This window comes from Centroberyx affinis, unplaced genomic scaffold, assembly GCF_046629955.1.
Source record: "Centroberyx affinis isolate AG114_WGS23_722 - 3 ecotype Tasmania unplaced genomic scaffold, CSIRO-AGI_Caff_v1 ptg000824l_1, whole genome shotgun sequence".
NCBI classification, from domain to species: domain Eukaryota; kingdom Metazoa; phylum Chordata; class Actinopteri; order Beryciformes; family Berycidae; genus Centroberyx; species Centroberyx affinis.
This window is the reverse complement of record NW_027279424.1, coordinates 164,729-190,000: the sequence shown is the minus strand read 5'-3', so window position 1 is coordinate 190,000 and position 25,272 is coordinate 164,729. Positions and strand designations below refer to the sequence as shown.

Genomic DNA, 25,272 nt, shown 5'->3' with positions numbered 1-25,272 from the left:
TCTGTAAAAGTTAAATAGTGTTGGTGTGTCGCTCACTGACAGCAGGTTTTGCCTATTTGGGGGGAAAAGGTTCTTCAACATCACTCATCTCCATAACTTTAAATGGCCCCAGAAGGCTTTCTTACACGAGTTACACCTTTTGTTGAATCTTTATGTTGTTTTAGTCTTGATGTGATACAACATTTGTACTCCTGAAGCCAGTGGAGGCGCTGAAAAAAAATGTGACAAAAAGATATATAAAATTGGGTGTGGGGGGGTGTCTGTACACCTGTATATGAGGAGAAAATAGTATATTTGCTTGATTGAACAAATAAATAATGACAAAATGAAAACAGATTAACTGTAGGTTATTACTTGGTTTACTTTTTTAATTGTAAGCATCACCACCCTATCCCAGAGCTTATCAAATTAACTGAAAATGTCTTTGGGCTTCAACTAGAAAACGTTTTTAACTGAACCTTTATCTCAGGCAAATCTTAACCCACAGTCCACAACAGCTAGAAATTCAGAGGGAAGAATTCATTGAACGTTACGGTTACAGTCAGTAAAGCCATCCGTTGTTTTCACTGTCACAGTTTGCTTTGAAATGCATGAGTTGTGGTTATTGTTGACAGTCAGATCCTGTTGAACTTGAAAGCATTGTGCACTAACCGTACTCAACTGTTTTTGCATGTTTCTCTTAGTTTTCAGAGACGGACCACAACCAACACAAGCGAGTATCTAGCCGGCCCAATCCTGGATTCCTGGAGCGTTTAAGCGACACTGCCGGGGGAACCGTTGTTGGTGTCGCACTGTTCTTCCTCTCATTTTACGTTCTCTTCAGCAACGAGGTAGGAAACTCTTACATGGTGCATATATAACCACAGACTTGGCTGATGTAGTGCGTGCTCACTGTTAGGGCTGGGCAATATATCGATATTATATCGATATCGTGATATGAGACTAGATATCGTCTTAGATTTTGGATATCGTAATATCGTGATATTGCATAAGTGTCTTTTCCTGGTTTTAAAGGCTGCATTACAGTAAAGTGATGTCATTTTCTGAACTTACCAGACTGTTCTAGCTGTTCTATTATTTGCCTTTACCCACTTAGTCATTATATCCACATTACTGATGATTATTTATCAAAAATCTCATTGTGTAAATATTTTGTGAAAGCACCAATAGTCATCCCTACAATATTGTCGCAATATTGATATCGAGGTATTTGGTCAAAAATATTGTGATATTTGATTTTGCCCATATCACCCAGCCCTAATTACAACTGAACATTTAGCCCACTTCGTAGAAAATACAGAGATATATATTGTGTATCGCCATTCAGCCTAAAAATACCGAGATATGATTTTTGGTCCATATCGCCCAGCCCTACTCACTGTAGCTGTCGTTCTGCTCAGGGACGGGCGCTGCAGACAGCATCTTCCCTGGATGAAGGTCTTTCTCAGGTCGTGTCCTTGCTCCCTTCCTCCGGCCTCGACCACCAGAACGACAACCACTTGGTCCACCTGTCCGCCCGGTTACGCACCTCATCGGTAGGCTCTTACAAGACTTCAGCTCTGTTGTGTCAAACCGCTCCCTATATTCATACATCCATCGTTTCTTCATTCAATCATTCTTTACGGGTATTTCCTTTGTCTGATGTTTGTCTGTGTAGCCCCTGCATGACCCCAACTACAAAGTGGTGGTGCAGGCAGTGAAGCTGAAGAGACAGGTGGAGATGTATCAGTGGGTGGAGTACCAGGAGAGCAAGTGAGTCGTTTACTATCAGGGTGGGGTCGGGTGTAAAACTTTTGGCTGACATACAGATCATTATTACATTTTTTTTTACTATTTTAATAATTTCAGGGACTACCAAGAGGATGGGGAGACCAAAACTGAGACGACGTACACATACAGTGAGTTGTTTTATCAAGACTGTGCCTTGTTAGACTTTGGTGATAATACAATACAATACAATACAATACAATACAATACAATTAATTGAAGCTGTATGTATTGGTTGGATGTGCAGTGTGAGGCAGTATAATTCCCTTTCCTTTCCTTAGATACAGAATGGAAATCAGAGTTGATCAACAGTAGGAATTTTGATAAGGAAATTGGTCACATCAACCCAAGGTACTCAAATACTTTCAGATTATTCTATTCTATTCTATTCTATTCTATTCTATTCTATATAATACATTTGCAAGTGAATTGATTGAGTTGTGCTTAGGGCTGCAACTAATGATTATTTTCATTGTCGATTACTCTATTTTTTAAATTTTTTATTAATCGATTAATCATCTAGTCTATAAAATGTCAAAAATAATGGAAAATGCCCATCACAAATTACCAGCGCACAAAGTGATTCTTAAAATTGCTTACTTGTCTGACCAGCAGCCCAAAAATCCCCAAAGTATTAATTTTATAATGATATGAAATGGAGAAAAGCAAATCTTTTACTTGATAAATTACTAAACCGATTAATCGATTTATCAAAATTATAATCAATTAATTTTCTGTTGATCGACCAATCAAATAATCAAACAATTGTTTCAGCACTAATCCATTTTGAATGATATCTTTGTACCCACTTAGCGCCATGGCGGTTGAGAGTGTGACAGTCGTGGCTCCTGAAGTCCGAGTCGGGCCTTTCCTTCTGTCTAAAGGTATTTATCCAAACAAACTGTGACAGAAACACACCACATCCCTGTTTCTTTCATACAGCCGTGTCACCCTGGTTTGTGTTAACGACAGGACTGGTGGAGCAGATTAATGACTTCCAGACACTGAGCCTGAGAGGTTTCCCTGCCTCTGACTTCGACACTTTTCTCACCATTGATGGCGACTATTTCTATCACACTCAGTACCCACGCAGACCAGAGGTGAGAGTCGCGACGGAGACACTCGCAGATACAGATTGGCCTCTGCTGTGTTTTGTATTCCGTATTGGTGAGCACAGTAAGTTCAGTTGTTATTTGTTTGCTGTTATTCGTCAGGTGGGGGATGTGCGTGTGAGCTTCTCCTTTGCTGGACTCAGTGGGGAAGGCTCTTACCCTGGCCCGCCCGAAACGGTGAGTGTCTTGGCTAATATTCTTGTTGCTCATGACAATCTGTTTTTGATCACCGACTTTAGCCAATCACTGCACTTTCAGCTAGTCCTTGCTCATATGGTATATTGTTATATATAACTGTTCACATCCATTACAGTGAATTACACAGAAATGAACAAATTGTAATTCAGTCTAAAGTTAGTCTTTTAATAATAGTAACATTTTTAGAAATACTTTAAGTAGTAGTCTCCATACTGCTTCGTCTTAAATTGTGGTCTTCCTCTTCAGTTGCTGGCAGAGGTGTGACCAAGTCAACTTTGCTGGAGTCTCAAGTCTTGAGGCACAAGTCTCAAGTCAAGTCCCAAGTCTAAATGTAGATTACCAAGTCAAGTGAGAACAAATCAAGAGTCCAGTATCAATTTAATATCTTAAAGAAAACTAAATATCTAGGACTTTTCAATGCAATATGGTTTTCAAAGGATAAAAACGAGGTAAGAGCATCATGAGTTTGATTTCTATAATCAGTTTCAACTTCAATAAATTCAGAAAACAGAATTTAAATTCAGTTAAAACAAATCTCATCACTTTCAATTAACACAAGATCTTTGGCCAAGACTTTACAAACCTTTTCAAATCATCAAAGTACAAGTCAAAGTCAAGTCCCAAGTCACCAGAACCCAAGTCAAGTCTCAAGTATTCTCTTCATGCATCAAGTCAAGTCTCGAACAATTAAAACTGTGACTCGAGTCCCCACCTATGCTTGCTGGTGAACCCATTGCTGTGTTTCAGGTCAGTGTGGTGGCCATGCAGAGGGGCGAGAACTTGATGCCCTTTAAAACCAAGTCAGGAGACACTCTGGAGATCCTCTACCTGCAGGAACTCTCTGCACAGGTTGGACACATAATTTGTTTGTCTGGGGCAAAAAGAAGTATATATTAGAATATCCATACCTATGAAAGTATTTACAGCCCTGATTTTCCAGGTGGTCCTTGGTTCTGGTAGTTGATGCAGTTATATTTTTGTCTGTAGGAGGTTTTTGAAAAGGAACACCAGTACAACACCATGAAGACATGGGGACTTCGGGCTGCAGGCTGGGCGCTCATGTTCCTTGGCATAAGTTTGACCATACGCATTATCCACACACTGGGTAAACACTCACTACTATCATACAAGGATTTCATTCATTCCTGCATCTGATTTATTAGACATTCATATTCCTCACTGTTTTGTCCCTGACAGTGGATTGGGTGCCGATTCTCAGAGAGCTTGTTTCCTTGGGGCTGAAACTCTTCGCCTTGTGTGTCTCCTGCTCTCTCTCCCTCCTCACCATTGCGGTGGGTTGGCTGTTTTACCGGCCCTTGGTGGCAGCGGCTCTGGGAGTAGTGGCTCTGCTCCCGGTGCTTATCGCCCGCTCACGTGTCCCGGCCAAGAAGCACCAGTGACGTCTGACCTCATGAGCATTCGAATGTCATCGGCTGCTCGGTGCCAGTTTGTCTCACAAGCAATTTCTAGTGTGTCACCGCCTTGCCTTGCCCATCCATCATGTGTATGACTATTGTGTCTTTCCACAATGGTTTCCATACATGACAACTTGAGTAGAACTTGAAGAGACATTCTATAGTAATGTGTTTTGTCTGTAACAGGTGCAATAATAGCAAAAATTAGTATCCAACAAAGTGTTTAAGATGGTAAATCCATTTGAACATTGAAAATATTTTTGTACAATGGGCCTAATTTATCAATCTGTTAATATACAAAATGCAATCATACTTCGGTTAGGGTTAGATTGTGCTTGTATCACCTCCTGATACAAGCACAATCTGCTTGTATCATCCTTGTGTGGAAGCTTTTTGTTGTTGCTTTTAAAAATGTAAAATGTTAGGTCGGTGGCCTTTCACATGGCCATTTCATCCCTCTGTGCTACACCTGTTTACTCACTTGACAGGCTGTTTATGAGTAACATAAGATTACTGTAGCCTAAATTGTAATTGGTAAATATAACTCACTATTCTCCTGTCCTTATGTAATATTTTCATCATGATAAATCTTAATGTCCTGTACTTACTCCATATCAGCAACACTTGCGAGAACATGGTGAGTTTACATTATAAATGTCCCAATGATCTAAAACTTGGTAATATTCAAGTAAAATTGCCCATCCCAATATGTTTAAAGGCTAAAGCTTGAATAACTTGAGGTCATATATTCCTTCAAGTAAAATTCACACAATTCCAATATCCAAGACTTTGATAGATGTCACAGTGCTTTTTCATTTTTCTTGATAAATAAGGCCCAATATTGCCAAACACCAAAGAAAAACTGGGGATCTTTGCAATTTTGTTGTATCAGTTTGTATGCATCTTATATTGAAATAAAATACTTATATGTTTTGTGTGTAACGGGAGAAGACCAACCTTACTTTTGCTTCATCTTTCTGAGAGATACAGGTTTCCTCTGCCCTCCTTAAACTGTAAACAGAATTTTCTCTTGCATCCAAGCAGGGATATTATTCACTGGGTCAAAGGTCATTCAATCCTCATGATACAAGTGATGCACATTATCTCAAGATTCTTACAAAGTAATTTATTACACAAAAACACTAAGTTTCCATTTGTGTTTTAACAAAATGAGTTTCCAGTCTTCTCATGTTGTGCATGTGATCATAATGCACAGAGGATCTCTATATGAAGCACACAAACAATTTTTGACTTCATGTGCGCAACTGTTTCTTGAAATAATTAAAGGACTATGGGTCACAGTGTATAGGTACCTCGCCCTAGTTGGCTGTGGAAACATTCCTCAGATCAGCAGGCAGGGCTTAAGCACTTACTGTAGTTGGCAGGTATGACACAATAGGTCCCCTGGCTGACCTCTTTGATTACATAGTACATGTTGATAAAGGTTTCATTATGGCAGATTTACTCATGTTAAAGTACAAAAAAAGCATTTTCATAACCTCAAAATTGAATACTGACAAAACCTGACTACTTTGCTTAAGACAGAAAAGTAAAAGCATTACACCTTTAGTAAAAACTGGGGAGAACAGTCTTTTGTGAGGGTGTGTTTGGGGGTAGGTTTGACCTAATATTCCTTTCTCTTTCCCCCCCTGCAGGAAGCAGTCCTCGTGCCTCCATTTACAGTAGGAGACATTTACTGCTCTTCTTTCCCCGCCGGGCCTGTAGTGCGGCCCTGGTAGCCATCTCAAAAACTTCCCTCACGCCATCCTTTGTTTTTGCAGAGCACTCCATGTATCCAAAGGCACTGATCCTGTTTGCCATGTCACGTCCCTCCTCTGGTTTCACAGGTTCCTACAGAAAAAGTCAAGGGATGTTTTAGGAAACATGTATTTATCACTAGAACACTATATATGTGTGTGCGCGTTTAGCAAATTTTACCTGCTTCATTTTGGCAAGCTCCCTGCGGGTGTGCTCGTCATTGCGCAGGTCCTTTTTATTTCCCACTAGAATAATGGGAACGTTAGGGCAGAAGTGTTTGACCTCTGGAGTCCACTTCTCTGGGATGTTCTCTAAACAAGGGGAGGACAGGCAATTATCAGTCACAGCAGATAGAGAGTTGCAGGGTAATTGCGTTTTATAAGATGTGGTGATCTGGACTTGATGAATGAATGTGAGCAGGAAATGTTTTATCCCAGACAGAAAAATGGCTTTTAGATGAAGCTCTTTGTATTGATTCCTCACACATTCTTCTCAGGATTAAGGCCTTAGTACATGTGTGTACTTGTGATGTACAGGGGTTAGTGGATGGAGGCACATGGTGGGATACGATCACCAGAAGAAGGGTACCTGTGCTGTGCTATGTCCAACAGACACACCTATTCACCTACTGTGTTTGGTTTTGGTTTCTTACTTAAAATTATCAGGAACTATTATTAAATCTTCAATTTACCTGTCTGTTTCTTGGATATTCTGGTAAGTTATTTTGCCAGACAACCATCTTATTGAAACAAAATATGAAAGATGTTTCCTTTGGATTCTATGAACCGTCTGTTCCACAAAACCTTAGTAGACACACAAATAAAATTGAAGTACCTTTAAAGAAAAGGTACTCCAAACCTCACATAAACAGAACTCTATGTTTGCTTACCAAGACTGTCAGGGCTGTCAATGGAGAAGCACATGAGAATGACATCAGTATCTGGATAAGAGAGCGGGCGCAGTCTGTCATAGTCCTCTTGACCTGCTGTATCCCAAAGAGCCAGCTCAACCTGCCACAAGAGTTCACAGATTATCAGTCAGCACGTGAAGCCAAACCATGTTTACAGTGCGTCTGGCCTATAAAGTCACAATGATACAGAAGCAATGAGTGCCTACACTCCGACATCCTGTTATTATTCAGTATTACTCAAGTATTGCAGTTTTGATTTGACGCATGTCAAAACCTGATTTGATTTACAATTACCTGGATTAGCTATTTCACAGAAAACGATACCTGAGATTTACCTATATTAGCCAAGACACTGAGGCGTTTTATCCTGTTTAGTCTTGGCTTCCACTGTCTACCCAACCTCAGTTTCCATAGTAATACTCAGAATATTCAGTTGCACGAAGACCATGATATTGGTGATCAGGATATGAACATTAACAATTTCACAGTTTATCCAAAGTAAGAACTGAATTTTGATATAAGCTGTTGCATGTTAAGACACTCAAAGATACTCCTCAAAAATCCTTTTGCCAGCTTAAGTCCTCAAGGTAAGTAAGCTTTTTTTTGTGACACTCAACACATCAATACATCACATAAATATTTCTACATATTTTGGCAACACTATCATCATTATTGGTGGCATGTGTGACATTCTTTGATGCTAATGATCTTTTTTTTTTTTTTTTTTTAAATATCACCTTGTTTGTGAAAGGAAGAGGGAACAGACAAAACATAATATCTGCTGTAGTGCTCACATGATGCCAAGTTAAATAAAGATCATCCTGACATTTGAGACAAAAATTAATTAAAAAATATTTCATACCTGTTTGCTATCAACCTCAATGTCAGCAACGTAGTTTTCAAAGACCGTGGGGACGTAGACCTCTGGAAACTGGTCCTTACTGAACACAATGAGTAGGCAGGTCTTCCCACAGGCTCCATCTCCCACTATGACCAGCTTTTTTCTAATCGCTGCCATAGCTACAGACATAAAGAGATATAAAATGGGACAGGTTATGACAGAAAATCAACTACAACAACGTGGAGGGCAATGTTATTGTATTCTGACATAACTAAATGTCACTACCCCAATGACCCCCCAGAGGCTAGCTAGTTTTCTGTGGCAACATAAACACTATGACTGCAGTGCTGCCTGGATGGAGCACTGCCTTCAGTTAGTCCATCCACTATAAAATCTGTACAAGTAAGACCTGTATATGAAGGCATAACAACGTTAATAGCCTAAATCTCCTTCAGACTGGGAACCTTCTTCCATGATCATACATTTCCGTTCCAGTCAGTGCCTTTCTGACCCACCCAGTAGCAAGCTTGGTTATAATGCCAAATATTTCAATTCTACGATTAATCGAGATCACCGTAACAGCATTAACAGCACTTAGCCAAAAATTAAAACGCTAAAGCAATGATAACTGCTAACAAGCTTTAGCCGAGAATGCCGAGAACATAGATTTTACCTAGGAGGTGGTTCTGTTTACAAAAGACTTAGCTAACTAACGTTAGCTATAGCGTTAGCCGGATGTAACGTTATGGCTAGTGCACTCAATTAAATTCGTTATAATATTACACAATAGTGGTGTAGGGTAAATATGTTGTATTTACAAACACTATTCACCTGAGAGCACAGCAATTTATTTGATTAGTTATTGCCCAATTAGCTTTCCTAACTAGTCAGCTAAACCCGCTTATTCCAGCAAATAGATTGAGCCAGACGACAAAACAGCTAAAGCTAGCTAGTTAGCCAGAGTTAGCTCAGCAAAACGGAAGTGAATGAGACTTTCTTGGTCCGTTAGCTAGCTAGCTAGCGTAAGCAGAATATCGGAGAAAATCTGAGTTAACTAAAATATATGATAATACTATGGGTGATAACACACAGTGACATGACACCCTTTGTTTACAGAGACAACATGCTCACCTGGTGATTAGTTTAAAAGCTTCCCAAATGATTTCCAAGTAACGTTAATGCTTTGCTGGCCTCCGTCGTTGCTCTCTTACTGCGCTACTGGCTGCTGTTGGATTTTCATGGGGAAGTGAGGGGGTGGGGGTGGGATGGGGTGGACGTGGGGAGTGGATAATAAGGCCCTACAACACTGGATTATTATTATTTATAGTAGTATTGATAACGATAACATCAGTTACAACTGCTTACTGTTAATTTTGTTCTCTCGGACGTGGTGGAAGATGTTGACTGCAGGTACCAGATGGGGTTATGGCCTGGGCAGGATGCTTACTTTCTATCCACTGGCCACAATAGCTTTTTGAATTACTTACATTTACCAGAAACCTTTATGATTTTACCATCCAGATAGGTATTTTGAATAAAAAAGAGCCACAACATGATGATTGGTAAATGATGGCTATTAAAGGGCTGATAGAGTAGACTAATTTACCATACAGGGACATTTTGTAGCAGTTGGGTGGTGAGCTCTGTCTGTCCTCTTCTCAACTTACTTTGTTGTTTGAGACTAGCGGAAAATATTATCAATATTCTATTGTAGCCAAGTGTAACAAAGGAGATATCTACAATACTTTGGACAGTCTATGATACACTGTCAATGGATTCCCAAAGTATTTACTCTATTCAAGCTACAGTGTATTTAATTACAACTTACACCATGCATTTACAAGTTACTGTATATGCATCTGTACTTTTGCTCAAAACTGATGTAATGTTTTTATAGTGTTTTTGCACAAGCTTATCTTGTTGTATGGACTTTGCTGTGCCTTGCACAATAAAGGGCATGGCAGAGATGCAGATACACTTACTCCATGGTCTCCCACTATACTTTTATCACATTCCTATCAGATTCATATACTGATTGGATTGTCCTTCCCTTTTAAGGAAATGTGTAAAAGCTGCAGAAGTTACACAGTTTGTAGGAGCAGGTTGGGTTGTGAAGGAAGATATCATTTGCAAAATAATGTATATGATTATATATCTGTGATACTTGTTTTGTTGTTGATTACTTTTTTTTTCTATTTTACTGATTGGTCATTATACATACCACATATACGGATATATATGGATATATGGATTTAAGAATAATTAGAAAATTTCAGAGATTGATGAGAGAGAGAGAGAGAGAGAACACTCTGTCCTCTGTTGTATTAATAACCGTGGCTCTTACTCTAATCCTGATAAGAGGCTTTCTCAGCGCTGCTCAGATCCACTTCATGGAAACCAACTCGGGCATGTTTCCATAGAAATACACAAAGCTGTGTATCACTGCTAATAGTAATAGTTCATGTTCATGTGTATTTTCAAGTGGCCAGTGATTAAACAGTGAAAAACTATATTTCTGAGGTTCATTTCGTAGTATCCTAGAAATATGGATGATAACATTTTGTAAACCTGGGTCTTAAAGTAGCAACATTCCTCTACCAACAGCCTTTTACTTTCATGCTGACAATTTTGTAAGAGGGTGTGTCAATGTGCCAGTTTTTTAAATGACAGATATCTTGGGAGAACATTTTTCACTTGTTCAAAGTCGTCAATGTATACGATCCTATCTTTTATCTTTTGCTATAAAAACGATTTGCCAGCCCCCCACTCTCCATGTCATTTAGTCCCAGCCTGACCTAATTCTGTCATAATGTCAGTAACTTAAGTCTTATCAGTGTAGACTCAAACGTTGTTAGTCTTAATGTTGTTATAATTTGCTTTACACATGTCCAACAAAACACAGACACATGAATAGCAGGAGACAGTCATTACATTGACACCCTGCAGGAATGTGAACTCAGCGTCCCCCAGGCACCAAACTCTGGTGAACTTTGCGCCGAACAATGAACAAGCATGGATGACGTGAAATTGTTCTAAAAAGCTCTTCTGTAACAAAAGTAGGATTTATGTGATGACCTACAGATAATGGTGCCCAGAGGTGTCAAGTGTTATATAACTTCACTGTTGGCTTAACCACAGTGCGTCAAGTTCACTGAGTTTCATGAAGATGGAGTAAACATTGCTCTGTTCAACAGTGGTTTCCAACCCGAGGTCCGACTGGGGAGTGCAGAGCGTTCGAGGAAAAGGAATTACTGAGAAACACAGAGAACTCAAGACAAAAACCCTCATTAGTTTTAATGTTATCTCTAGTAGAATAACAAAGGAAACAGCAACTACTGTTTTCACTGTCTTATTGGACTTTTATCAGTTAGGGGTGTCCTGAGGAAAAAGAATTGGGATCCACTGGTCTAACAACACACAAAAACCCACACTACTCTCTCATCCTACTGGTGGTACATGGCGGTAAAAAAAACCCCCTGAAAACTGAAGAGCATACTGTATATCTGTGTTTTGCAAATTAATTGCATTAATTTATAATAACTGAACTAGACATATAAAAACTTAAAAAAACAACATTTCAGCAGTTATGTTGGAAGGTGACAGCAGGACTGTAGTAAGACTGAGGCCATCCATGAGCAGTGAAGAAACATTGAGATTTAGATCACACAAGACTTTAGTAATAACAATATTTTGCTTCGGTGCCATTCTGTGTTGGCTGCAGTCAGAAACAACCATCCCAGATTCACAGTATACGGTCATAAGGTCTGACCCTGAGCCGTGTTCTGCCTGTGGAGCAGGTGTGCCGGGAGACCCTCATATCTGGAAAGGGTAGTCCTGCAGGTAGCGCAGCAGAGGCCTCGGCAGTGGCAGCTGGTCCGGGCAGTTAGTGTGTGTGTTGATGGTGAGGCGTGTGAGGTGCTGTAAAGAGGGGAAGGCCTGCGGTCTCTGCAAAGGCTGCATCAGCTTTAGAAGCACTCCACTGTCCTTGGCTGCGGGCTGGGCGGGGTCAGACTTCGCTTTGGGTTGAACGTTGTCCTCATCGGCCGCCTGGCCCTGCGGAGTGTGGCCTGACCCGGTGTAGTGCTGGATCAGGCTGAGGACGTCGGGGAAGGACTGCAGGTGAGGCAGGCCGGGGGAGCTGGAGTCCAGCCAAAAGCAGCCCCTGCTGTACTCTATGCGGACATTGGTAGGACCGCAGCGGGTCTTCACCGACAGGGTCAGCATGTACTGAGGGTGGCTGCTGTCGCGCACCAGGAATGTCCCTTCAGATTTTTTCAGGAGAGCGTCCCGAGCCTCGCTGGCTGAGATGGGCCCCCAGTACCAGCCTGCAGTCAGAGAGAGGCGTACTAGTTACTGATCCATGTCCAAATGTTTACATTACTGCAGTTTAGGTGAATTTAGTTACAATTCAATTAATATGGATGGTGCTATTACTGCCAGCGCTAGGTTTGATTCCTACCAGGGGCGCTGCTAGGAAATCTGGGCCCCCACCCCCATGCCTCTGACTTAGTACAGTATCACCCCACCCAACTCCATCATCCCCAGTTTGGAGGCACATGAATGTATTTCTCATTTCTCCCTCAATACCAACACTCCTGGTTATCCACTGGATAAATGTGTCCACCAAATGGAATATGTAAGGTTTATACTAGTTGGACGCAATACATACAAATAACCAGATGTCATATTTGTACAAAAAGAAGTGAAATGTAATGCCAACAGATGTAAAGCTGTTGGAGTACCTGAGGCCTGTAGATACTGGAAGGTAGTGGTGATGCAGCAGAGGTCCTCTGTAGGGTCCCAGGGTGGAGAGGAAGGGTGTGAGCAGCATGAGCCCCTTTTTTCCTTGTGATGAGACATGGTCATCGCCCGGGCAACCATCTCTGACCACAGCCCAGAGATCAGCCCAGCAACACAGGTCTGATGTTGGAGGAGCAGGTTCAGACAGAAATATACCAAATGACTTCAGCTCCACCTGACAATAACCAGTCACTCATGCTTTAACTGTTTGTTGATTCCCCCACAGAGGGCAGCAATTTCAAACAGATATCCTTGTTTGTGAATTATTAAAGGTGTTTCTCATTCGTTGACGTGCATGGTGTATTAAACAAGATGTTTGTACAACACAGATATTCTGTGGAGCCTGTTCCCCAAAAAAATAATAGGCTTTAAGATTAGGCTACTTGTCTGTTCTTTTTAAATTGTAAACATTAGCCTTGATAGTCTAGCCAACTAGGAAATTAAACCGAACAATAAAATGTTGGGTTTCTATTTAGTTGCACAATTTAATTAAGATACAGCATCGCCATTATTGCTTAAATGTAAAACCGTTTCATTGCCCGATTTGCTAAGGGCCAACAGCCACATTACCATGACATCAAAGAACATGAGTTTAAGATAGATTGTAAGATCTAATGAAAACAGTATAACAGACAGTTATGCTGCATAGACTTCATTATGAAAACAAACTCAGCAAGTATTAGGCTAATGAATAAACATAAATTACTAATTAGGTCAATAAAAGCCTAAGGCACATAGCGTTGTATGGCCTTAAAAGAACTAATTATAATTGCATTAGTCTACATTAACATTCAAAGTTTCTTTTAGTTTATTATAAAAAAATCTACATGACAAAATGAAATAGAAACAAAATTAAACAGCTTTTGAAACCATAGATTAACAAAGATTTCCATCATTCATTTGGACTATAGCTGACATAGACTCACCTTTGATCAAACAAAATCATAAGGCTTGCGACCAGTTTAAAAATAGTTCATTCCCAGAGAATAATCCATTTTTACAGTAATTAACAAAATACCACAATCTATGGCGAAAAAAAATCGAAAACATTCCTTGTAACCTAATTATGCCAAAACAGAGAAAAAACATCACTCTGTATGTCACCAGTCATTTTAAATGTAGTCTGCCAGCCTGTTAAAGGTTGGTAAAAATGTGAGATTGAGATCCAGAGACGCTGGTCTTTATTCTGTAGGCTAAACCAGGAGCACAGGGAGAAAACGCCTCTTGTCTAGCTTCAGTTTGTGACTGACGGAAGTTCTAGGAATCTATTTCCAAGAAAGGTTTTGTGTTTCACCGCCCGTAGTGACAGAGGCTGTTATTGTCCAGCAGGTTTCGTGGAGTTGCGCGCCGCTCCCACCCGGCGGCTGAGCGGCGTCAAGCCCGCCAGAGTCACAACGCAACACTTTCGGTCCGAATTTTCAAAATAAAACCTTTGACACAACGCAATACAATGACGCCTAGTATCCAATTTACAGGCATAGTAGGGATGGGAAATCATGTGCCATGGAAGGCCAATAGTCTGCAGGTTTTCATTCCGACCAAAGACAGGGGGCTTTTTTAATTGGCACCAGCATTAACCAGAGAGGAGGAACTAATCTATGAAATCACCTGCTGTAATCAAAAACCTTGGTAACGCTTTATTTTACAGCCCGCTAATTACGGTGTAACTAGTTTGTAAGTATGGGGTACTAATAAAATAACAATGCTGTAGGGACAGGGTAACAAAACTATAAGTCCGGGAATTAACGGGTAACAATTCTGTAATTATGAAAGATTTGTAAGGTAGTTATGGTGCAACTGTTTTTGTAATCACTGCATACTTAAAAAAAATAATTAGGCCTACAGGGTACAATAACGTAATTAGGGGGAACTAAACAAATGTTATCGGTGCTTGTTCCCTGTAGTTATGGAGTAAGTATTTAGAGCCTAATTTGTTTTATAAAAGGATTATGAAGGTTTTTATTTTACATTTTATAATATAAAATTGACATATTTCATCTCAACATGCTGTATAGCTATTACATTCAATAAAGCTCTTGTATGTTCAATTAAGTCTGTTACTGTGTTGAAGTTCCATATTTTTTTGTGTATGCTATATTGTGGCAGAAATGTGACCAAACAGCTGGTCTAGGGTCCTCCTGTCCTAACATCGATTACCAGACGTATGTGACTTTCCAATACTGTATTTACTCTGGGGCAACCTTGTACCCTAGAGTTACAGGAAGAAGTGGTATATTAAAAGACTCAAAGTGAAAAAACAGCCACATTTAGAATAAATATTGATTATATTGTTAGTAATAGAGGTATAGAAAATGTTAATGGCCAACATATATTTTCACTGCTTTAGGCTACAGGTTACCCATAACTGCAGGAATAAAGGTGTGTTTTGAAGAAATATGCAAAGACACTGTAACAGTAGTGTGCAAATAAATGTATTCAAATGAAATGATTCAGTTGTTCAATCCTGTTAAGTGGATAGGAAGATGACAGGAGTTCAGAAGTGGACTGCAGGTGAGAGGGCAGTCAAGCAGGGCTTTGGCTCATCTGCTTCTGTCTGGCAGGTCTGTTGGAGCAGCGTCTCTGCTGTTGCAGCCATGTTGTCAGCAGATTCCTTGTTCTTCCTCCGGAATATGCGGGATAGCCAAGAAAAGAAGCCACGCTTCTTCTTCTTTGGTGTTGTCGACAGGCTTTCGAAACTCTGAGGTCCTGTAGGTTCGACCAGCTGGACAGGTGAAAGTGTCTTTTCCAGGGTCAGACAGGACAGATCCTTGATGTCCTTTACAGTTTCAACCACAAGGCTTGGTGGAGCTTTGACCTCAACCTGGATGGCTGGAGCCATGTGCTTTTCACCAAGTTCCTCTTCCTCCAGGAGGACTGAGAGGAACTGCATCAGGTGAGAATCAGTGGTCGGTTCCCATTTGTCAAGCTGGTCCAGAGTCAGCCCATATTGTGGGGAGCAGTCAACTACAAATCTAGAGAGATGTGATGAAGCGTAGAGGAGCTCCTCACCAAATCCCTTCTTCTCCAACTCACAGTGGGATTTGAACAGTGGCTCCCACTCATCCAGGCAGCCCAGAGTGGATCCACAGGGTGAGCAGCAGTCAGCCACAAATCCAGATGTGTCACCTGTGGGAGCATAGAGGTATCTCTTTCCAACTGTCTCCAGGTGGTAGTCATCGTCAAAACCAAAGGGGGCGTGATGAAGCAGCCTCAATCTCTCAATGATTTTGAAGTCAGCAGTCATTTGAGCCTCATGGGATGGAGTCTCAGCAAGGTGGAGTAGGTTGGACTGAGCCTCGACATGCTGAGCTGGGTAGATGGATGCTCCAGCATTTCCTAATGCTGTGTCCTCGGTCATGAAAGGAGACTCTTTCTCTGTGGGAGGAAGGTCTCATTTGTCCATATCCAAGAGAAGTTTGTATGCTGATGAAGCTGTGCTGGCTATTGGTTCCCATATATTGAGGCTCTCAAATCCACAAGCAGGTTTGGAGCCGAGACCAACAGCAGACTGAGGTGAAAGGTCACAGTCGAGCTCAGCAGGACCTCCAGAGAAACTAGAGGCTTCAGCATAAAGGTATTGCTCCTTATTCAGGACTTTCGCAAACATGCAGTTGATGTTTTCATGGCGATCGTCATTAAGCGCATTGAGTTGAGCGACCATTTGCATGGATGCTGAAAGAAATGCAATGGCAACATCTTAATAATTAAATAATCTTGATCATAGTCCATATTAAGGAATTATCCAACCACACACTGTTAGACTTTGTTGCCAGTTTACTCACGTCTTTATTTTTCTTATAACATTTGCAAAAATAGGCTTAAGGAGAGAACAACGCATTTCGCTTGCTGCTTCCTCAGGTTCGCTTACGAACCTTCATTTTATGCCTTTTCGTCATAGTTTTGTTTCAACAACAAATCTAACTGTGGATTTACAATGTAAATCATACAAAGGAAGAACTGGACACAAATGTAGCCTAAATCCTTCAACACAAACAACTAGTCTATCCTGACTGTCTGTCTCTTGTTTGTCTGCTCAGCAAAATCCTCTGTACTAATCTTTTTCTCTTAAATAATAAAATTATAAATACATGTGGCTTACCAAGATGGAAATCACGCTCCATGGTTTAAAAGGCAGATATTGTTGATGTTTCTCCAAACAAATGCAACGTGAGTTTTCTGTCTCAATTTGCAGGTGAACACCGATCAGAGATGAAACTGTGAGTCTGTGTTTGTCTTCAAGTCAATCGCTCCTTTATGACTCTGACATTCTAAATTCTATGAACTCTGCTGCATTCTGTCCAGCTGCATTATGACTCATCAGATGAAGCTCAGGCCACAGTAAACTTTGATGACAGAGATGTCTCGCTTTGTATATGGTTTATACATGATTAAAAAACACATAACTGAATATTTGGAATTTGTATTAAGATACGTATTTTTTATGTGGAAAACATCTATTTAATTGCTAATTCCGATTGCACTTTCTCTGTTTTAAGTCACAAGTTAGCTCACTCTAATCTTACTACTAGCCTACCTACTACTACTATATTAGTATTACCAATTACTACTACCTACTATCACATCTGAGGGGATACTTTAGAAAAATAAAAAGAAAAGTTATTAATCTTCAATTCAGCTTTTCAGGCGTAGAATTTCTTTTTCCAGAACAACCAGTGCATCAACCCATGTAGTTAATAGAAACATGGGTAGCACTTTACAATGGCCTTTTCCCAGCGCATGAACCCATAATTAGTACCCCATAATTACAAACTAGTTACACCATAAATATCGGGTTGTAAAATAAAGCGTTACCGACTTATTTATTGTTTTTTACAGTGACAAATTTAAAGCTTTTATTTTGAAGGCAAAATAGCCTTGATTCCGGTATTATTCTGGCTATCTCTGGCTGTCTTGACGCAGCTGCTGGTCTGGCGAGCAGTAACGTATTTAATGTTGCATTCGGGTCAAATGGGAATAACCGTCGAACCGCCGTCAAACGCCATGTTTGAGGTTTTCTGTAGACTTTGGTTTCTCATGATAATTATTCTCAGCCTCTTCATACTTTAACAACACATAGCCTATCCAGTCAGTGAGTAACCTACTATTTGGTTTGTGTTTTACAGCAAACAAAATATCGCAAAGGCAACATGCATTCATTCATTGTATCTACCCACTTAATCATTCTCACTTATGTGACTTATGTGGTGCAAATCGTTCATTTTGGTCGTTTTATTTTGAAATTAAAAGCATATACCATTCCTTGTACTGAACTGCAGATATTTGTCTTGTTTTTGACATCAGAACTCACTAACTCATTGCCAAACCCACAGATCCCAAGTAGTACTGACCACCTGAAAGCTGTCGTGAACATTATTTTCAAGAAGGAAGTTCGTATCTAGTATCTTTCCCATAACATTTGAATGCAACATAATGCGCAGCTGACTGCTTCCCAGTAGAGCGCTTTCCGGGAAAACTGTCACACAGAAATTGACCTCTACTGTTGAGCCTTGATCCCATGCTGGCCTGCGTGACTATAAAGTCAAAGCTCTCCAACAGTTCAGAATGAAAAAATGATCAAGAGCACGAACACACACACACACACACACAGAGCCATGAATGCAAATGCGAGGACATAAAGAAAAAAATATTTTATTCTAGGACCATGTAAAACAACAGCCTTCAGATGAATGTAGTCAAGCCTTGATTGGGTGACTAAGAAGGCTAAGACAACTGTATAAGAGCTGTGAGTGAGCGTACATGTGGTACAGAGTGAACCATGGGCACAGCTCGGCCTATAAGTAGGCAATATAAAGGAGAATCCACCCTAAGACAGAACTTTCATAGCCATTCCCCAATGATCTTAGATAGTTCAATCAATATACTGTAGGTGAAATGATCAGTAAAAGTGAGTCGATTTGTTCCCAGAACTAAGACCAGAGAGCTAAAATCCTAATCTGCGCTAGAATCAGAGATGCCTTCTGGCTCAGCATCACTGAAAGGAAAAATGATGAGCTCTTCAGTTGATGACAGATGGGCAATACTTAGAGGCAATATAGATGGGCAATATTGCCTTCAACTTGGATAGTAATTGGCAAATGGAAAAAAATCAAGGTTAACATAATAGTCCTTATAAAAAGCAAAGTATACTGAAGATTTATTGCTTTACATAATTATATGCAAAATTGTCCATCTACCTCAAACTATTGCCGATTTATCACGTCTTCAGAATGTTTTCTTGTACATTCACACTGAAACTTGATTTTATAGTATAATTAACAGCCATGAACCAAAAAAAAATGCCAGTAAATCACCTCAGTAATTTACTCTAGTTAGTGTCAAAGCATCTACAATGTAAACTCTTATTCATTGTTGACGGAGCAGCTCCTAAAGTGTCTTTTGATGACACTCAAATCACAGATCAGAGTCTTTGGTATCACTATCACTAGCAGTGTTCATGTTCAGAAACTTAGACTAAACTTTCCAACACCACAGGAAAATATACATGACTTCTGCTTTATGGTGGATTGTTTTTTTTGTGTTTTTTTTTAAGTTCAGCATGAAATGTATGTCCTCATACATCCACAAGTAGAAGAGAAGAAGAAATGGCTAGATGCTAAGCAGTCACAGAACAAGTCAATTCATAGATACGCTGCTGGTTTGCTTGTGTATTTGTGTGTTTCTGTCTAACTTTCTTCCCCGTTCTCCCCTGCACCCTTGATGAGCCGTTTGTTGCCCCTCTTCCCTCCCGGTCCGCGCGGCTTGGCAAAGGCCTGCTTTAGGGTGTGCTCCATGGGGTGCACCTCCTCGTATAGAAAGTCTTCTGTCAGGCCATCTCCACTGTCTATCTCCATCTACACACACACACAAAATAATACATTCACACATGAACATGCACATGCACACAGATTACTACCTACTCAGTTCAATAGGATGACATTTGAACTATAAACTAGAACATTTTTGGTCAACATCTTGTTTACTGTTTAGCTCTGCAGTGACTTTACAGATTACAAGGTCTGTGTGTGTTTGATGTTTTTGTTGATCTGCACCTTTTTGGTGACCTCCAGCTGGTAGTCTCTCTCCACTTCATCCAGTAGCCTGTTCTTACAGCTGGAATATAACATCCGCTCCTTGATACTGCAGGTGTACCCAGGCATGGAATATATGAACACTAAAAGAGTCAAGCAGTCATCAGAGATTAGATTAGATAAACTCTATTATCTCACATAGCGAAATTCAATGCGGTGACACAATAGAGAGACATAAAACCACCAGAACAAGACACACAAAAGCAGATATTATAACAAATGAAGTTATCTGAAATAGGCTTCTTTTGTGCTTAACATAAGTTTATTATATCATTAACTTGAACCACATATTTGAGTTCTGAGATTAATCTCAGAAATCTGAGAATAAATTCTGACTTTGTTCTCGGAATTTCAGAATTCTGATTTTAAATGGACTAAATTCGGACTATTTTAAGTATTCTGAGATTAATCTCAGAACTCAAATACATTTTTCACGTGGCTAATGCTCTTCCGTATTAACTGTTAGTGATTTATATATTTTTTTTAAATGCTGTATGTGGGTTTATCAGATGATTGTACTTGTCCGTGTACAGAAGGCTTGCGCTTCCATGATTGATATAAAGCAGGTGACATTTGCTAATACCCTGGATTGGATACAGGGTATTGGAGGGATTGGAGGGTAAAATTCAATAGAAGATTTTTTATAGAATTAGGCAGTAATTTCTGCCATCCCAGAACCACCCTGCCTCTACAGCAGTTTACAGCACTGTACTGTACAGACTAACACCCACCGACACTAAACTTAAAACTGACACTGCACCCACACCCACACTGAGATGGTGTAGCTACTGACCCAGCGCCTCCTGCAGCTGGCCCTGGTGGGAATGTTTGAAGATGAAGAAGTGGTATCTGGGTGTGTCGGTGGGAATCCTGTAGGGAAGCTCATGGGTCTCTGTAGGGTTGGTGTGGACTAGCTCAATAGTCTCTCTCTCTACATCCAACCTCTGCAACACACACAGAAATGAGCTTTGTACTGGGCCCAGGAAATGCAGAATGTGCAGAAAATGCAGAAAAAGTGCAGTCCATATTCCTGCATTTCATGTTAGGGATTGTAAAGAAATACATTGACGCACAGTGCATCTTGATTAGACAGTGGATTAGTTTAACTAGTTAATATCAATGAAGGCAGTGCTCACCAGTTGTATATAGTTGATACGTTTCTGCTTGAGTTGCTGCAGAGCTCGTTTGGCCTCCTCTTGTAAAGGGAATGCAAGACCCTGAAGAGTCTGCGCCCTTTTGTCTAAGCCAAACTCCATCGTCACCTGCAGGGTCGACAAAACAGAGACGCCAAAATGAGGGAAAAAAATGATATACAAGTGGTTTGAGTCCAATAGATCAGTGATTCTCAACCTTTTTCATATCCTATTTCAAGGGCCCCTAATTTAGTCCGCATTAGGGCCATGGACCCCAATTTGATGAGATTTTGTCTCTCAGACCCAAATCTGAGAATATTTTTATTGTCAGATACAATTTTGTCCAGAATCCCATGACTGTCTGTATTGTAGGCAGAGAGATAACAGTGAAACTATGATAAAAATAGTCTTCTACATTCTCTAATTGGTTTAACTTCTTGTAAATTAAATAATGGTTCAGTTTAACAATTCATCAGTTTGCTGCGGACCCCCTACAACCCCCTCAAGGACCCCTGGTGGTCCCCGGACCCCACGTTGAGAACCATTTGCAATAGATGTCTAGGCACAGGACTTAACCCACCTTCGCTCGTGCTGTTGGAGTACCAATTCGTCTACGTTCATCCTGTGGACATAATAGATTACATTTGTTTTAATATCTCTCTCTCTCTCTCTCCCCAACACCCCCCCCCCACACACACACACCCAAAATCTCAATAGGAAGGGAATCAACGTACCCATACAACTTTATCCTGAATGGAAAAAAGGAGAAACACATATAGATTAATTACATCCACATCACAAAAGTGTGCAGTTGACACCACATTTAGACTCGCTGCCTCTTACCTCTGTGACTTTAATTCGTTGTAATTCCTGTTCGGCTGCTGTGAGCGGAGCAGGGGAGGAGCAGGAGGACATGTGCCGCAGGTAGCCCTGGAAGCACAGGTCGTCCTGCACACACACACACACACACACACACACACACACACACACACACACACCAAGATTATGAGAGTCATTTAAGTGTCATTTTACTGTCATACTATTGTAGAAAGATTTTACTAACCTCTACTGTGCCGAACATTTCGTCTTTGATGTGACCTCCTCCAAACTCTTTCTTCAGTGTGGCACGGGTCGCTGCGTACACCATCTTCTGCCTCACCTGGGGGGAGCAGGGGTATTATAGTTTGTGATTTTTTTAATAGTTTGTATTTTTTTTCTGTTTGGATTTTTATTTCAATTTCAGTCTAGTTTTAGTTAGTTTTCAGTGTGGATTTGGTAGTTTTAGTTTAGTTTACTTTTTAAAATTATTTTTTTTGTTTTGTTTTTGTTTTGTGTGTTTAGTTTTCCTTTTTGGTTTAAGTTCTAGTTTTGGTGTTTTTAAAAGATATAATGTTAGAAGTTCAGAACAGGTATTTTGCATATACTTGCAATAGCTATTGTGTAATATAAACAATCATAAATTCTTGCATTTTTTCTTCATGTGTTTTTCAATTAGTGTTCAGTAAAAATAACCCCAAATTCTTTGACCAAAATACATTCTCTTTCTTTCTTTCTTTCTTTCTTTCTTTCTTTCTTTCTCTCTTTTTACCCTGCACACAAACAAAAAGATGAAAACTAAAAACATTTCACTTATATTTTAATTTGGTTGGTTTTACAAGTAGATTAATACATTTAATGTGTAGTTTAAGTTCAGTTTTTGTTTTTTCACAGGGCCTCGTTTTATTTTTTATTTCAGTTTACGACAATGTTTTTTACCACCTAGTTTTCGTCTCCGTTTTAGTTTACAATAATAATCCTGGTTGGTAGTGCTTTGAATGATTGACTGAAGGTGAGACTGTGGCTGAGAAGGGCGATGAAATGTGAATTCTCAGCTCTTGAATGTGAGTGACTATACTGCTATAGTCCACATACTGGTGATTGGTCAGGTGACCAAGCAATGAAGATCCACTCGTAGCCGTGTGCATTCTGGGAGTCGAGGCGGTAGAGGATGTAGCAAGGCTCCTGAGCGATGAGCAGAGGAAGCAGGAAGTGGTCATAATCCTTGTCCCAGCTCTGAGCCGGCTCTCTGTATGAACCCAGCACCAACTCCTCTGCAGGTGAAAAACTTGCATCACTAAACTCATCTCAGGATTAAGAGCATGTCAACTGAGGACAAACATACAGTATATCAAACCCTTTTTTACCAGGCGTGGGCTATTATACAAAGAAACAAACCCATGCTTACCATTTCTGATGACAATCTTCATTATTCTGATGGTCCCTCCCCTCGCCCTGGCCAGAAACTCTTTCAGCTCAGATGTTGCTAAAGTAACCAGATATAAGGCAGACAAGTCAAAACTGAGGACGGGGGGTTGATACCAAGAGAGACAGAGTTGGGTAAGTAAGAACTTGAGACTCCACTCCAGGGAGAAAATTTGATCCACTGCCAGATAGTCACGGTATCACCTACTGTGGCACAGACAGGGGACATGTACACACAATAACTGCAGAGACTTTGTGAGTTTGAGGGGTAAAGAAGGCTATTCTTTCCCTATTTAAAAAAAAATGAATTGTAGATTGGTACCGAAAACCACATTTGAAGAATCCTCTAGACAGAGTTTATTTTATTGTACTCCCTCCTTCTCGCTCACCATGGTTACCAAACACAGTCGTCTCATAAATGATGTAAGAGCAGGTGAGAAAGGTGAGAGAGGTTTGCTTCCGCCAACCCTTCCCCCTATACTCCAATTACGCAAATGCCATAACACACACACATATTGCTCTTAAACTATCAATAAAAACCTATAGGTGCTAAATACATATATATAATAACACTGAAGACAGACATTTTAACTGTGAATCAATTAACACTGTTACAATTCAATCGATGTGTTGCCTTTACAGTCTACAGTTAATTACACTAAATCTCACAGCAGTTATATCAAGTCAGTGATGTTCCACCAAATAGTCAAGTGATGACCTCAGGATGAAACATCAGAGAATTATCAACAACATTGTGAGGATGTATTACTCACAGTGGCACAGCTAAAAAAAAAAAGAAAAAAAAAAGCTACCAAATTTTTTAGACAACTAAACTAAAATACCAAGAACACCTGCTTTTCCATGCCATAAGAAAAGTTTCCCAGATTCCTTAAAAGCAATTTACCATGTATTCCAGTTTGGTGGGACATCTTTTGGCAGTCAGTTTCACCGCTTCAAAATCCTCTCATGCAAGAAGGACCGTCCAGATCTGCGTGTCCTCGGTCTTATTGCCCAGCAGGTAGGTTACCTCTCCACTGACGGCAGACAGATGGACCCACGCGCGCCAGTGACATAAACGCCTCAAGGGTGAGTTGGGAGATTCCTAACACTTGAAATGCGATCTGCGGAACTGTGGCTGATGAGTAATAACGTGCCTGTCAGTGGATATGCCACCCTAACCACTGATCTAAAATTCTTTGCGTATCAGTGACCACAACCTTAAAGGTCTTGGTGGGGGAGCCTCCCCAAAGTCACACTTGGGACACACGGTGCCAAGGGACAAAATGGACTTTGGAGAAATCCACCGCTCATGCCACTGACAGTGTTTTTTTAGATGCTGCCAGTGTGCCACCTGTAAAGATATTTTATCACTCATTCACATAGTGTGCCTTATCAGCTCACGCAGACACAACTGCATGATCTCAAATTCCAGCCACCTGGTCACAGAAATGTGATACCCAGCCAGAATCTGACCGCTACATTTCAGCGTCACTTCTTGGATCAGAATGGGGGATTTAAAGTATTTGTGGTTAGTACGGATGTGCGTTTTGACTCACAGATCATATCTACAAGGTTACCTTTAAATTTTAATGTAAAAGCCAAAACAAGGTACCTGTTATGACAGAATGAAGCTTTAGTGTATTATATATGGAGGGATAGTAAAGAAGGGACACTATCAAAAGTTGAGGATGAGAGGTTTCTTAAGGCAAGATGCAAAACCATTTTGTTCAAAAAGTGCAAAAAAGTGTAAGGTGCAGTGCAGCAAACGTTTTTGTCTAGTGACAATCTTCTGTGCACACACTGAAATAATTAGTACAAATACATCCATCACTATGGGTGGATGGGTGGGGTGGGGGGGGGGAAGCAAAAATGGGAAAGGGAGTTGAAAGGAATCTGAGTGACAAATGCACACGCTATCACAACAACTTATTCTTAACTCTTTCCTTACACACCCACACACCCTTTCTCTAACACACATGCCCACCGTGCACGCACACACACACACACAC

General features: G+C 40.3%; 4 protein-coding genes across 6 annotated transcripts in view; 1 reads left to right on the top strand and 3 right to left on the bottom strand.

The window, feature by feature from the left end:
* The window catches only part of LOC139645116 (transmembrane protein 43), a 5,974-nt gene extending 540 nt beyond the window's left edge, over window positions 1-5,434 (top strand). Inside the window, exons 2-12 of the mRNA XM_071520731.1 lie at window positions 684-830; window positions 1,401-1,535; window positions 1,658-1,752; window positions 1,849-1,898; window positions 2,049-2,118; window positions 2,581-2,651; window positions 2,740-2,867; window positions 2,982-3,056; window positions 3,825-3,926; window positions 4,065-4,182; window positions 4,275-5,434. Coding sequence (XP_071376832.1) covers window positions 684-830; window positions 1,401-1,535; window positions 1,658-1,752; window positions 1,849-1,898; window positions 2,049-2,118; window positions 2,581-2,651; window positions 2,740-2,867; window positions 2,982-3,056; window positions 3,825-3,926; window positions 4,065-4,182; window positions 4,275-4,477 — 1,194 coding nt within the window. The 3' untranslated portion in view covers window positions 4,478-5,434. The remainder of the gene's footprint in view (window positions 1-683; window positions 831-1,400; window positions 1,536-1,657; window positions 1,753-1,848; window positions 1,899-2,048; window positions 2,119-2,580; window positions 2,652-2,739; window positions 2,868-2,981; window positions 3,057-3,824; window positions 3,927-4,064; window positions 4,183-4,274) is intronic.
* A 169-nt stretch (window positions 5,435-5,603) lies between these two features.
* LOC139645117 (transforming protein RhoA) lies at window positions 5,604-9,243 on the bottom strand. The gene is made up of 5 exons (XM_071520733.1): window positions 9,133-9,243; window positions 8,023-8,180; window positions 7,140-7,260; window positions 6,431-6,561; window positions 5,604-6,343 (listed from the first exon to the last, which is right to left on the bottom strand). The coding sequence occupies exons 2-5, from the start codon at window positions 8,176-8,178 to the stop codon at window positions 6,170-6,172; spliced, it is 582 nt and encodes a 193-aa protein (XP_071376834.1). The 5' UTR covers window positions 8,179-8,180; window positions 9,133-9,243; the 3' UTR covers window positions 5,604-6,169.
* A 2,027-nt stretch (window positions 9,244-11,270) lies between these two features.
* LOC139645106 (cytokine-inducible SH2-containing protein-like) lies at window positions 11,271-14,025 on the bottom strand. 2 transcript variants are annotated; one of them, XM_071520716.1, is made up of 3 exons: window positions 13,728-14,025; window positions 12,744-12,976; window positions 11,271-12,326 (listed from the first exon to the last, which is right to left on the bottom strand). In XM_071520716.1, the coding sequence occupies exons 2-3, from the start codon at window positions 12,880-12,882 to the stop codon at window positions 11,815-11,817; spliced, it is 651 nt and encodes a 216-aa protein (XP_071376817.1). In that variant the 5' UTR covers window positions 12,883-12,976; window positions 13,728-14,025; the 3' UTR covers window positions 11,271-11,814. The 2 variants fall into 2 exon arrangements, with proteins under 2 accessions (XP_071376817.1, XP_071376818.1); XM_071520717.1 differs by having other exon boundaries at window positions 12,744-12,921.
* A 5,459-nt stretch (window positions 14,026-19,484) lies between these two features.
* On the bottom strand, window positions 19,485-24,192 carry LOC139645148 (twinfilin-2-like). 2 transcript variants are annotated; one of them, XM_071520775.1, is made up of 9 exons: window positions 24,168-24,192; window positions 23,247-23,324; window positions 22,934-23,112; window positions 22,086-22,181; window positions 21,839-21,970; window positions 21,026-21,151; window positions 20,683-20,833; window positions 19,851-19,972; window positions 19,485-19,652 (listed from the first exon to the last, which is right to left on the bottom strand). In XM_071520775.1, exons 1-9 carry the CDS (start codon window positions 24,190-24,192, stop codon window positions 19,485-19,487), a joined length of 1,077 nt encoding a protein of 358 aa, XP_071376876.1. The 2 variants fall into 2 exon arrangements, with proteins under 2 accessions (XP_071376876.1, XP_071376875.1); XM_071520774.1 differs by having other exon boundaries at window positions 21,866-21,970.
* Window positions 24,193-25,272: the final 1,080 nt, after the last annotated feature.